At 36.0% G+C, this 13,418-nt stretch overlaps 2 protein-coding genes across 4 annotated transcripts in view; one reads left to right on the forward strand and one right to left on the reverse strand.

Annotated features, from left to right (window-relative positions):
- Window positions 1–9,885, reverse strand: part of LOC112163363 (MOB kinase activator 1B) — a 13,707-nt gene extending 3,822 nt beyond the window's left edge. The window contains exons 1-5 of the mRNA XM_024299728.2: window positions 9,560–9,885; window positions 7,348–7,514; window positions 3,043–3,136; window positions 2,776–2,909; window positions 1,717–1,880 (exon numbers count right to left, since the gene is read on the reverse strand). Coding sequence (XP_024155496.1) covers window positions 1,717–1,880; window positions 2,776–2,909; window positions 3,043–3,136; window positions 7,348–7,514; window positions 9,560–9,573 — 573 coding nt within the window. The 5' untranslated portion in view covers window positions 9,574–9,885. The remainder of the gene's footprint in view (window positions 1–1,716; window positions 1,881–2,775; window positions 2,910–3,042; window positions 3,137–7,347; window positions 7,515–9,559) is intronic.
- A 1,282-nt stretch (window positions 9,886–11,167) lies between these two features.
- Window positions 11,168–13,418, forward strand: part of tnpo1 (transportin 1) — a 30,959-nt gene continuing 28,708 nt past the window's right edge. Inside the window, exons 1-3 of one of the 3 annotated variants that reach the window (XM_024299097.2) lie at window positions 11,168–11,346; window positions 11,442–11,544; window positions 13,106–13,181. In XM_024299097.2, coding sequence (XP_024154865.1) covers window positions 11,446–11,544; window positions 13,106–13,181 — 175 coding nt within the window. In that variant the 5' untranslated portion in view covers window positions 11,168–11,346; window positions 11,442–11,445. The other 2 variants (XR_002922214.2, XM_024299096.2) reach the window with 2 other exon arrangements.

The raw sequence follows: 13,418 nt of genomic DNA on the forward strand, positions 1-13,418 counted from the left end.
AAAAAAAAAAAAAAAACACCAGAATAGGCGACATCAAGTCATTTTTGGGCTCACCTCCCTTCAGATATTATTGTGGCAGAGACTTGCGGATAATAAATAATAAAAATGTTAATATTTCTTCAATTTTTTTCAGTAAATTCACAATTTAAACACTTCAAATTTTATAAATAAGATATTTTCTAGTCAATTAAAAATAGAAAATGATTGTAATTAGTCTTGAATACATCTCAAATTCAAAATCACAAGGATTTATTTTGAGTATAAATAATAATTTAATATTTTGTATGAAGCAATTCCAAAGACACCTTTGTGGCCAAAAATTCCTCAATGACTGATGTTCAAAGCACATTTTTAACTCATTCACCATCTGTTCTGTGTATATTTATTATTAATTCTGGTTTTCACTGTTTTATCACTTTATTAGCAGTACATCACATATTATTCATTTTTTAATGACTGAATGATGCACCAATCAAAGAGTTCTTTTCCTAAATGTTGTAGTTCTAGTGACAATTCCAAAAATAGTATCTATTTTAGGGATGCACCAAATACACTTGAACAAATTTTGCAAAACAATAACATTTGTCCTTTGGTTGCGACTTGAAGTAAGGCTGAATAGTGACATTTTGACACAAAAGTTTGTGTAATCAACGTGCATCTGTCATCTAGCGCCTTCTTCAAAATGTCAGTAGTGAGGAGGTACTGTAAGATTAGATAAGATTATCCTTTGTTCGTCACACAATGGGGAAATTCCAATTTAAAGTGACGGAGAGCAACAAAACGGCTGCATCAAATGTGGAACTAAATTATCAAGAGATGGTTTGTTTGCTAAAAGCTGCAGCACTGCATTAATATGACATTTAGAAGCTGAACACCTGGAAAAGCAATGAATACGACAGAGAGAGAGAGGCTGCTGCAGCTAAAAGGAACGCTAGCAACTCAGTGTGTGACCGACATGTTTGAAAAAGCAAAAAAGTCCAAAATAATAGTGCCAAAGGGTACAGAATTATAAATAAGGTAATGGAGTTTATGGTTTTAGATGACGGTGTCTTTGACTAGTTTGCCTCATTTTATTTTGAAGCTGTCATTTAATTAGCCAATCTACTGATTGATTATATAAGAACTTAAAAAACATGTACATTGTTTTATTTTTATCTAATTGTGCAATATTTAAGACACTAACTTGAATCCATATTTGATCATTATTATTATCATTCAACTTCTAATGGAAAGATGTGAACGTTTTTAATGGAAACTACAAGAATTTCTAAAATTAATTTAGTTTTCAAAATAAAAAGACAATTAAAAAAAGGAGAATTACTAGTCTGTGTTGGTCTAAAAGACTTGAAATAAGTATAAAAAAATGGCAGACAAAACCCTAAACTAAATATCTACATTAAAAAATACACAATTTAAACTAAAATACTTTAGAAAAAGTGGTTATTTAAGTAAATGATGCAGCTATTAAATGTAACTTTCAATAATTGAATGAGTTTATGCTTGTTCTATAAGCAGTGATAACTGCAAAATCTGTTTTTAAAATCCAAAATGGAGTTTACTAAAGTATGATTAAGACATTGTGATGAATGGACACTCACCTACAGTCATTTATGACAACACCTCTCTACATGTGTGAACAGAAAGCAGCGTGACGGACCTCCAGACATGAACAGCTGCTCCGATGAGTCACAGAAACGCTGCTTTCAGGTCTCTCACCTGAACAAAGAAGATGAAGTGTTTGAACGACGTGTTGAGGTGGGCCTCCTCCTGCAGCTGCATGACCGAGTCAAAGTGCTGGTGGTAGATGTGAGCATAGACTCTGAACAGGCGCTTCAGGATGGTCTTCGCCACATTCAAGAAGTTCTTCTTGAATGGGACGCCTGCAGCACAGATTAGACAAAAGATTTAGATTTAGATTTATCATGATACAAGATTAAATCTACATTTTTTAAACCCCATTACCATTAAAAAAATGTGCCTTAAATGTAGTTCAAGTTGGTAGATCTATTTAAAACAGGAGGGAATGAGCTGCAGCTTTGCTCAAATGTTCTTCTGGATTGCAAACACTCTTACAGGCAGGTCATAGCATGACTTAAGGAACGTGCAAACAATCATGGCAGCAAAACACAAGCGTCTCATGGAAGTAACATGTTAAGCCCTCATTTACAGGAAGGGAATTTTCCTGTTGGACGTGAAGCAAAAACATTAGGAACTCATGTTTTCCAACTAAGTGACATAAGAGTGTGAACCAGTCAGATACTTCCGGCAAACATCTGCATCTATTCTGAGACTGTAAATGGAGGAAGTTGTTGTAGGGTGTTTACTTGTGCTCAGGATGTTCCTGCTTGTGAGTGAGATTGAAACTTATGGTCCTGTCTGGCACAGAAAACAGCAGCTCTGAGGTTCATCGAGCATGAATTTAACTCAATTACTCTGGGGAAGGCACGTTCAGTCCTTCCATACTGACATTTATTTAAACTGGCTGCCATCCAGTGAGGAGAAAAAAAAAGAAAGAAAAAGCTCCACCCTGGATAGAAACACTTCCAGGTGGTTGAGAGCTGGAGACTCTGAAAATGTCCACATGTGACCCGATTTTAAAATCTGGCCAAAAAGAAATAAAAAAAACCTGCAGGAAGACATTTTGTGATCATTTTGTGAATGAGGTTGGACTCAATTTTCCATTTAAAGCAACAAGTTTTAAAGCAGCGTTGCTCTGCTTTAGTGTTTACTGCAGCCAGAACATTTGACACACATTTAGATTTTCTCCAAACTTACCAATCTTTGAAGGGAAAAGCGTCTCATCGTCAAGTTGGTCTTGCACCCAGGTCATCAGGTAGTCGATATATTTAGGGGCGGAGCATTTGATTGGCTTCTTGATGTTGGTTCCATCAGCCCAGTGGTACTCATACCTGCAGAAAACATTCAATAAACGTGAAGATTTAAGGCTTGCTCAGGATTTTACTGCAGGATTCAACATTGTTTCAGCCTCAGAGAACACCAGCTTTAGTGAGACGTGATGAAGGTCAGACGTTTCGGACTTACTTGGGACCAGCAGACATGATGGGGCACTTTTCCTCAGTGCAAAAGTCTGTGATGGTGCCGTACAGCATGTTGATCTGGTTGAAGAAATCCACAGCTGAGAGGAGAGAAAAAAACTGAAATAAGTACATGGCGATTGTGCCAACAGCAGCAGCTGCCCACTCCACTCCACTGCCTCGCCCCAAACTGTTGACCAGGACACACTCCAGCTATGTGGCACACATTGTGTAAGCACTCATTCCCACAGGCACACAGCCAGCTATCCACAGCAGGGCCTCAACATCCACATGAACTGGTGCATGCTACACGTTTGAATGGACGACCTGTAGAGTGGAGTCTTCTCCTATTACATTTAGTAGCTTTTTTTTTGTTTTTCCACCAGATTTAATTCTAAAACAACCAATTCTCAATATATATACATATATATATATATATATATATATATTTAAGAGATTTGCAGTTTCTTTTTACCCAGTTCTCTTTGTTCTTAATGAGCAAAGAGAAACCCATTGACTTCCTGATTGAAGCGCTTCTGAAAACAAAAGTAACTGGAGCCAACTCGTTAAGTAACCACTCAAACTCCAGGCCCCTTTCTTGCCTTTTCTCCAACTATCACTGAATAACCTCCAGCTAATAAACTGGATCGGGTGTTTCAATAAGAAGCTGCGATGATGGGGTAATTTGAAAAGAAGTAGGACATCAGCGTTGAAGCCAGGCTTTAGATATCCCTGCTCTAGGGGCTTAATCTAGGATTTTTTTTTCACAACAAAAACATAAAAAAGGTTCAAAAACTTTATGGCCTGTGTAGTTCAAGCCCCGCCTTCTGCTCCAAATATTCTGGCAAACTATTATGTGTCTAATGTTGCAGTTCCTTCATGGAACACTAGAGGGTGGTTGCAGAACGTAGCAATTAAGTTAAAGTCCTATCAGCTGTTATGCATCTAAGTGTGTGAAATTTGTTCCATTAGGGTTCCATTTGTAGAGTTTTTGGACATGACTCACCCCAGGATTTGAACTCATGACCTCCCCCTCTTCCACAAGCCCACTAAGTCTAATTCTCCTTAGACTCAAATATTTAAAAGTTTTACTTTACTCCTAAAATAAATGGATGTACTTTTTGGTTTGTGAAACTTGTTTAATGATTTTTTTAATACAATTGGGAAAATTCCAGGAGGGGGCGCTAACAAAATAAATCTGCAATTTTCATTTTGATTGGCAAAAGATTTGACCAATAAATGGATCCATTAGAGATACAAACGTTACTTTTTGTCGTCGTACAGATCAGGTTTTATTTTGTTGACCCCAAACTCTAACATACATTTATATTATCTCTCTATAGTAGAGTTTTACTTTATTTTCAAGACAGCACCAGTGATGATTAAGTCTAATGGATTTTAACTTCTTGTTTCATTTGTAAATCTATGATGAAAGATCAAAGTGAACACAAAGCAAAAGGGATTCTTTTAATTGACAGGTGAGTAATGTATCCTTCAGCTATGGAACCGCCCCACTGGGTGTGTTTGGTTGCCGGTTTGCGGAACCATTTTCTCAGAAAAAGTCAGAATTTGGTGAAGACCATCAAGTTAAAAACAAATAATTAAGTCAATGAGGTGCAGAACAGTTTCCTTTTTTGTCAATAAACCAGACTAAGACAAACTGACACTTTCTGGCTCCATAAACAAGTCATTTATTTGTAGTTTCTAGTCATTTTAACTTTTATCTTAGTGCTTTGTAAAAATATTTCAGAACATGTATTTTATTTAAGTTGTTTGATTGATTTACAACTTGTTTTTGTATAGTTGCCACTTACATTCATGCTTTATAGCCTTAACTTCCTTGTGTTTACATGTTATATAATAAAACTTTGATTTTTATGACACTGGAAGACAAAATATCAACTAAAGTGCTTATCTATTATTTTTTTTCTGCAACATAATTTATTCCATATAGAATAACTCCTATAAATCTGGCAGTATGTTACTGCAACCTTTATGTTATGATTTGTGCCCTAAAATAAAAAGCTCAAATTGTTGTTTACACTTCTAAAGTTTACTGTGTCGACAAGTAATAAAATTATCTCATGTAAATGTACACATATTCCAGAATGGGTTTGAAATTAACCCTTCAAAGTGGCTTCACTTCCTGTAGTCATCTGGACTCTGGTGTGTGAACAGGAAGAAACGCAGACTTTAAACAATGTCTGTCAGTTCTGATCAGATCGTTAAGTTAATCACTGATACAATCACGATAACGCGTCATCCTCAGAACCAGACCGTCTTCATGTGACGTGCAAAAAATCTACATGACCTGCACAGCAGAAATGATTGTAAATATTCATCCAGGGAGGGAAAGTTAAACCATTTTAGAGCCACATCATCCAAAACTCTCCAATGTAGAATGATAATAGAAGCAAAATATGATGCAAAAAATAAAGATGTCTCCATCAGGTGTTTTTTTTGGCCCCGATCTGATTCATTTGAATATCTAATAATAAGTAGTTTTCAAACATATTTAATAAAGAGAAATAAAATTTTCCTAACATTATTTTGTCATTTAATAGCATTTCTGTGAAGTAGCTTGAAAAATTAAGGAAAAATATTGAATCTAGCAACCAGAATTAAACAGTTGACTATTAACTAGTAAATATAGGTGATAATTAGTCATGTGAGACAGTTCAGTAGCTTTATAACTTCAGAATTTTTTTTTTAAATTTACCTTTAAAAGTTCTAAAAAATTAAAAATAACTTTTCCAAAATTGCTGTAGTATGAATACCACAAGTATTCATGAATAGCTCAAATCAATGTAACCATTTGTAGTTTTTTTTGTCGCTTTTAAAACGGTATGGAGTAGGCCTGCACAATACATCATAATATCAGCCTCTGCAATACAGGTATCGACGGCTTAAACTGCAATAAATCGTTACCAAAGATGTTTACACATCCAAAAGCAATCTTATGGCACCTTTACATATTCAACAAATTAAATAGAGCATTTTATCTATGTTAGATACTCATCTCTTATGTAGACGTGGATCATTTGGAGGATAATTTAAGTTCTGTTGGATTTATTTAAATAAAACTGATGCAATGAAATGATGAATTTGTTGTTGTAGAAATTCATATTTTCATTGCAATATTGATCAATAATATAGTACATCGCAAGTTTTTCTAATATTGTGCAGCCCTAGAATGGATATTTTAATTATTCACTTTTTCCACAGAGCTTGGACTTTGCAGACGGTCCCTTAGCAGCCGTTTTTGTTTTTAAGGGGAACCTGTAATAGGTATCCCTCCAGAGAAAGGAGAAACGTATATTTTCATGTGGGTGCACAGGAGTTTACATTTAAATGTAAGCAATGACTTCTGGTTTTAGAATGACCTTTTTAAAGTTATAAAACCAGTGTTATGTATTTTCCGAGTTCTGGCAGCAACGCACTTACGTAGATGACCAGCAACTACTGATGATGTCATCAAAGGGTAGTACAGTCCAAATTTGAAGATTTTCCATAATTCTCCATTTGGAGAGCTAAACTTAAGAGTAGGGAGAAGCCGTAGGGATAGAGGAATTATTCAGATTCGGCCTTGCTGTCAGTTTTAGGCATTTATTAAATGAGATATTAAACCTGGAGAATATTTTGCTCACTTTACCGAACCGTTTCGTCCATAAACTAGTGCCGTGTTCCACTTATATGCAGACTTCTACTAGAGTATTTATTTGTAATAAAAGGCTTGAAATATACAACACTGATACGCCTCTCGACTGGCCTGGGAATGTTTCTGGATCTCCTCAAAGGAGCTGACAGAAGCAACCGGGAAGAGGGAAGTCTGGACAACTTTGCTCAGACTGTTGCCCCGGTCCGGGACGAATATGGATGGATAAATGTTCAATCTCGGATCCCTGTAGTCTGAAACTACACGATCGGGCCTTATTTTCAATCGGATCAACACAAACCACTGAATAAAGTTGCAGTTAAGGACAGAAAATGTCTTAACTGGCTTTAGAAAACTAGGAAAAAAAACCCAGACATGAAAGAAATCACCTCTACCACATTTGCATCAATTTAGACAAAAGTAAACATGGATCTCACAGCACACTTAACATTCCCAGCCTGTCCAGCGTGAATGCACACAATCATTAGAGTCTGCCAAGACCCAACACCCTGATACTTCCACCGCCAGCTGACTCATCAGGTGGACTAATTAACAGTTCAAGAACAAGCCAAACCAGAAGAACTCAAACTTTAGGAGGACGGCTAAAAGAAAGAGAGTTCTCTCAAGGATCTGAATCAAAAAAGATGCAGTACTTACTGTTCACTGCAACCCACTCATTCAAGTCTTCACCATCGGGCAGCATGACCGCCATGCGCAGGTTTCCACTTCCCAGCGTGGCCTCGGCATGTTTCAACAGCTCGTACTGATGAGAGCCCTCCGGGATATTCTTCTTGGGCTTGAATGTTTTAGATGAACGGTTTCCACTGTGAGTCATGTTTTAAAAGAGAAGGACAAACTGTGACAATTGGGAAGGGAGGGGTGATGAAAAACCACGAGTGTTCTGAAACATGTTGTAAGAGCTTCCTCCACTTAAAAAAATAAAAATCTGTTTTCAGAAAGCTCGTTAAAAGAGCTGCAATGAGCTTTGAACGGAGAGACGAGAACAGCAAGTCTTTCTTTGTGGACTTCTAATGAGGCCATTTAAAGAGGTTCAGTATTCAGCTCCTCTTGATGCTCCATTTAACAAGAACTTTTGAGTCATCAAAGCATGACGCCTCGTAGTCAACAAGTTTGTTATTTGACAAATCAATATGAAAATATCCTCTATGACACACTTTCATTAAAAAAAACATTAGTGCTGCTACAAGTTAGTAAAAAAAATAGGAAATTTGTCTTTTTTCTTTTAAAGGACGTAGTTTTAGATGCAATAGGGGTTTTGAAAAACTAACTCAACTCAAACAACATAAGAACAGGAGTTTTGGGCCCTTAGGTGATATGACCTAATCCGACTTGGTAAACCTGAGACTGCAAGTAGTTGGAAATTCAAAGTTTTGTCATCTATTCGTGGAAGACCTGATTAAAGAAATAAAAAAGAGATGAATTAACAGTTATTTGTAGATTTAGAGCCCATTTTGATAAAAGCATATAGAGTCCTCAATTTATTTTGACATTTTTTTAATTATTAAAACCTTCAAAGTTCCAATCTAATCATTGTTTGATCAATTCTAAAAGTCTTCCCAGTCGTTTTTTTTTTTTAATTATGATTACACTGTTTTTATCCAAAATCAAGAGATCTGTTGTTTTCTAGGACATAGCTTCTGCAGAACGGCAATAGTTCCTCAGACTTGAAGTCGAGAGCTCTCTGTTTACATGCTTTATTGCTAACTTACAGAACCTCAAGAAATATTGGAGCAATAGCAATTGGCACAATGATTATAATACAGAAATACTAAGAAGCGTAATTTTAAATGCCACAAGAACATGTTAAAAACAATTTTACTTTTTTTTTTGAGTGGGTCTTTAAATAATGACTGTTTACAGATGTTAAATATCCTGAGCTAACATTAACAGGTTTTTCATTAGTAAGCAGCACCAGGATCCGGAGATGATGTAATTATAGTGTGAAATGGGAAGTAGAGCTGCTATTTTCAACAGGAAGCAAGGGTCTGATGATAAACCAAAGATGTCTCATCCATCCTTTTGCTTCAAATAACAAAAGCTGTGAAATGCCCTGGAGCTGTAAACCCAATCCCTCCCAAAAGTAGGCAACTGGAGGTATCAGCTTGTTTTCAGAGCAAAAATATTGAATTCGAAGGAGCTGAAAATAAACTAAGTATTTAATTAATATGTATAGTTTTCCCTATCAGAACCAACACATTGCAGTCTCCTTTTAATTATTTCTTATAATAAATGTAATTCATAGTACAACATTGTTTATAGTATTTTTAATAGGTATGTTGACGTTTTACAACCTAAAAACTTAGCTAAGCTACCAATTAGTAGTGATAAATCTAGAAAATAATTTGCTTTATTCAAATATAACATCCGTTCCAGCTTTCATTAATTACATTTTCTATTATTATATAACCAATTATAGGCTAGCTAAACGTTCTCGACATATATCAATATCCCTAGGTTGATATTCAGCATTAAATTATTGATTTATTTGTTTTTGTCTAATCAGGGCCGAACTAGCTCCTGTTCAAATAATGCTGTCACCAGCAAATATACAGAGCACACAATAGCCCACTTAACTCCAATCGCTTCAGGTTTCAACGAAAGGTAATCAATTATTTTAAAAAAGGTACTATTTACACATTTAATTTAATTTTAAACTAAGCTACGACACGCAGTTAATATCCATATATAATTAGAAATACTGCGTTTAGGGAATTAAAATGAGTAATCACAATCCAGGAAATAGTCCGAGCCCGATATATGCTCTCGATAGCTAGGCTTCTTCCTTGAGGCTTCTTGAAGCTACGCTGATAAACACAACTGAAACACAAATGGATAAGCTTAAACTCACAAAAGAAAGCTCATGTTTCCGACGAGTGCAGAAAAATGTCCCACAAAATGAAGAAGCAGAGATGATGAGCCGACCCGAGGAATTGTTTGGCCAAACAAGTCTCAAGCGTCCTTCTCTTTCTCTTTGTTTTCTTTATGGGTTCTGGAAAAACGGCCAGACTAAATATAGCTACTCCTCAAAATAACTCGTCGGAGAAAGAAAAAGAACTGGTTTGTCCAACTGAATCAGCTTTCTTTCTGCATCTGTACGCTGAGAGGCAGCAGCGCACTGAAGCCGTCTCTCTTCTTCGTCACACGTCCACAGCCAAACAGCGACAGCTCAAGTGTGTGCTGCCATCTAGTGGATGAAAATGTTAAGCGCAGTGGGTCAATCTTAAAGGTACATTTCGATTATTTGAGGTGATTTTTTGCATTTGTGACAAGGTGATAGTCATATTTTTTTGTCATATTGTATCCTACCCCTCTTTTTTTCCGCAATTAATCACCTCCCTATTTAATTCAAGACACATTAGCTTTCTTCAAATCTTACACTGCCTTTTTTGTCTATAGGCCTTCATCCTTGTAATTGCAACATCAGCATCCTTTTGCATTCAGAGTCCCTCCCTCTTGCTGTTTAATTAGATTAAGGAAATGAAAATGATAAATTAACCCTGACTAATAAATATTACATTTAAGAGGATGTGGGGAAAAAACACATACAAAATCATTTCAGCTCTCATTGAATTTGTGTTATTTGTTGTCACTGGTTGTGGAATTTAATTACTGTAACTGTTGTTTTAGTTTGTTTCTAAATAATTAAGTACTTTAAATCCTTACACTACAACAACAAAATGTGTTTCTCTATCAGTGTTGCAATCAGCAAAATAAACCAAAACTACAAAAACATTAAGCTTTACCTGTAGCTGCCCTCTCCGAGGCAAGGATAGGTTTAGTTGTAAAGCACATTTAGCATACAAAAATAATTCAAAAGGCTTCACATAAACCATTAAAATAAAAATTTAAAAGAAATATTAAGGGGATGATCATTAAAATAAATTTAAATGCAGTTATTATTATTACTAGTATTATCTCTATCTATAAAAAAATGTTTTTTTAAAAAACTGGCACTAGGGAAAAGGGGAGCATAAGTTTAGTGCAAACGCTGTATTTTGTAAAGTTGCATGTGTTATTTACATGTTTATGTGCACATTGTAAAAATGCACTAATGCTTTTTTGTGTTTTTTTCTTGCTGAATTTATTTTCCTTGTGAAACTTAATGTATACTTTTAAGGGATTTGAACATTTATTTATTTATTTATTTTTTCTATTGGACGCTCTTTGTAAATGAAAATACATATTTACTGTGAAATTGAACGAAATTTCAAAGGGTCCATGAAGGCATCGCTAAAACCCGTGCTTCCTTTAGGTACAGCTTGTTTGTTATTTTTCCACAAATCTATTTCAATTAAAAAAATTTTTTTTGTGCTATATTTTTTTTGACTAAACTCTTTAACTCTAAAATATAGAAGATAAACATTAATGATGCTGTCGGGAGCGGAGAAATGTCAGGATCCACCTTATAGAACAAAAATACATGTAACTTTACTCGCGCTAGGACCCCGCAGCCTCGTGTCATCTGATGAGGCAGCCAGTCATACTCAATGCGAGGCAGGATGACCTGGAGCTTTTTCGTCTGGCTGTAAGAAGGATGCGTCTTCCGTAACGGGCCCATGTCTGAAAACCCAGACAGACGTTCGCACAGCAGCAGAAAGGCCGAAACAGACGAATACGTCAGGCACGACATAACAGGTAAGCGTCTCCTCACCCGATTTCCACTGATTCGGGTATTTCCTGGCCGTCAGGTGACTCCAAGGAAGCTTATGTTATTTCTTTATCCGCGGCAGCAAGATGGAGTGGAAGCCAGACGAACAAGGACTCCAGCAGATATTACAGCTGCTGAAGGAGTCCCAGTCCCCCGATACGTCCACGCAGCGGTCCGTCCAGCAAGTATCCTTTCCCGGGTCTCCCGGGGATCACAGCACGGTCTCATTTTGTTCGAGTTTAATCAAACTACACACTCAACAGGCTAGCCGTAGCTCGAACTAGCAAGGGTGGTTACCGTTACAAACAGGTACGACTGGTTGGTTGCCCTGATTTTAGCATTAAATATTTAATTTAAATATAAAATAAATGTCCAAAACTTTCACTCAGAACGCATAAAACAATAATTATTTATTTTGTTTAGTATCTATTTTTAAAAAATCGAAAAAATTAGCCTATTGTGCCCTTTTAGCATAATTTAATTTAAGCTAAATAAATCGTTCATTCGGCTTATTATTAACTTATATTTAATTTAAATTCACGTTTTTCTTTTTTTAACCAACATAATAATTACATGACTTTTTGGGGAAATTAATATATAGTAAAACATTTTGTGGAAAACGTATAAATAAATGTATCGCGATATTAGCATGATATGATCAATTTAAAGAACATTAGCTTAATCAAGTGTCCAAAAATGTATTTTTAAATCAAAATTTAAAGAAAAGTACCTACCTGTTGCCATCTTTACTAATAGAAATAATAGTAAAAAGAAATATAAGTCAATTTAAAAAGATAATAAAGGGAAACATTGTATTCAAAATTTTTTACTACACATGTATAAACAAAAACATTGACTATTACTTTATTAAAGTAATATTTAATAATTGTTGCATGCATTTTTAATATATTCTCTTAATATTTTTACTATAAACATGATGAGTTCAAATCCTGTGTTCTGTTTATGTCATAATAGTTACATTATTATGAATATTTTGAAAATAAAACCTTTTTTTAAATAAATACTTGTAATAAAATGATAATAGAATGAATCCAACAGAATTTTGAGATTGAATCGCTTAATATGTGATATAAGTATAATTTTTGAGAGTTAATGGTGACAGAGATTAGTTACAGCTGCTGTTATTGGAGCCTTTACAGTGACATTCACTCCGTCTCGCATTTCAAAGTGGTGCCACAAATCATCAGGCTGTGCACCGCGGTACAAAACGTGTGTGACATTCCAGTTGATTACCCTGCTCAGCTGGATTTAAGGCCAAAGCACTAACCGTGCAAAATGCAACTCTCCCTCAGAGATGCACGGTCTCCCCCTCTCTGCAATTGCTGCTTATTTTACAGACTGTATTTCATTGATTTAATTCTACATTTTGCCTCTATGTGCTGCTGGCTGGATTGTTTTTGGCGCGGTTCATCTTAAATGACTTGCTAATGTAACCCCTCATATGTGCTGCATCATTAGCTCGTAGACGAACCGCACTTATATCCCCAAAGACGCCATCTGGCCGGGTGCTTACAGTATTTAGTCAATGCAAATGACATTTTCATGAGCGTTTACAAACACAGACACATGCATCGTTATGCTGTTCTATTATACCACCGCATTAAAGTATTAACGCTGCTCACTCCAGATGAGAATAATTCCTTCGGCATCATTTTGGTCCTGCAAACTGGGATTGTAATCGACTTGCTGTGTGTGCGGTTGTCTTCCCTTAAGCATTTTCTGCAGAGACTGGAGCAGCTGAATCAGTATCCAGACTTCAACAACTATTTGATATTCGTCCTGACAAAGTTGAAATCGGAAGGTGAGTGGCCCGTCTCGACTGTTCGCCTTCAGGCGTGCCATTTTTGTGTAGGCGCTCAGTGCCATGACTCGGCTGACCCAATGGCATCTTTGCCACTGATGATGTGGCTCCAAGAATATGGGTCGCTCTAATTTTAAACCTAATTCCTGGCATAGATGCAACGTTTGGCTTGGCTGTCTGGACAGTGCGTGACCCAAATGTTAAAGCGTGTCAAGAAGTTCTGTTTCTAAAAGGGCT

The sequence above is a fragment of the Oryzias melastigma genome, linkage group LG12 (genome assembly GCF_002922805.2).
Source record: "Oryzias melastigma strain HK-1 linkage group LG12, ASM292280v2, whole genome shotgun sequence".
Taxonomy (NCBI): Eukaryota; Metazoa; Chordata; class Actinopteri; order Beloniformes; family Adrianichthyidae; genus Oryzias; species Oryzias melastigma.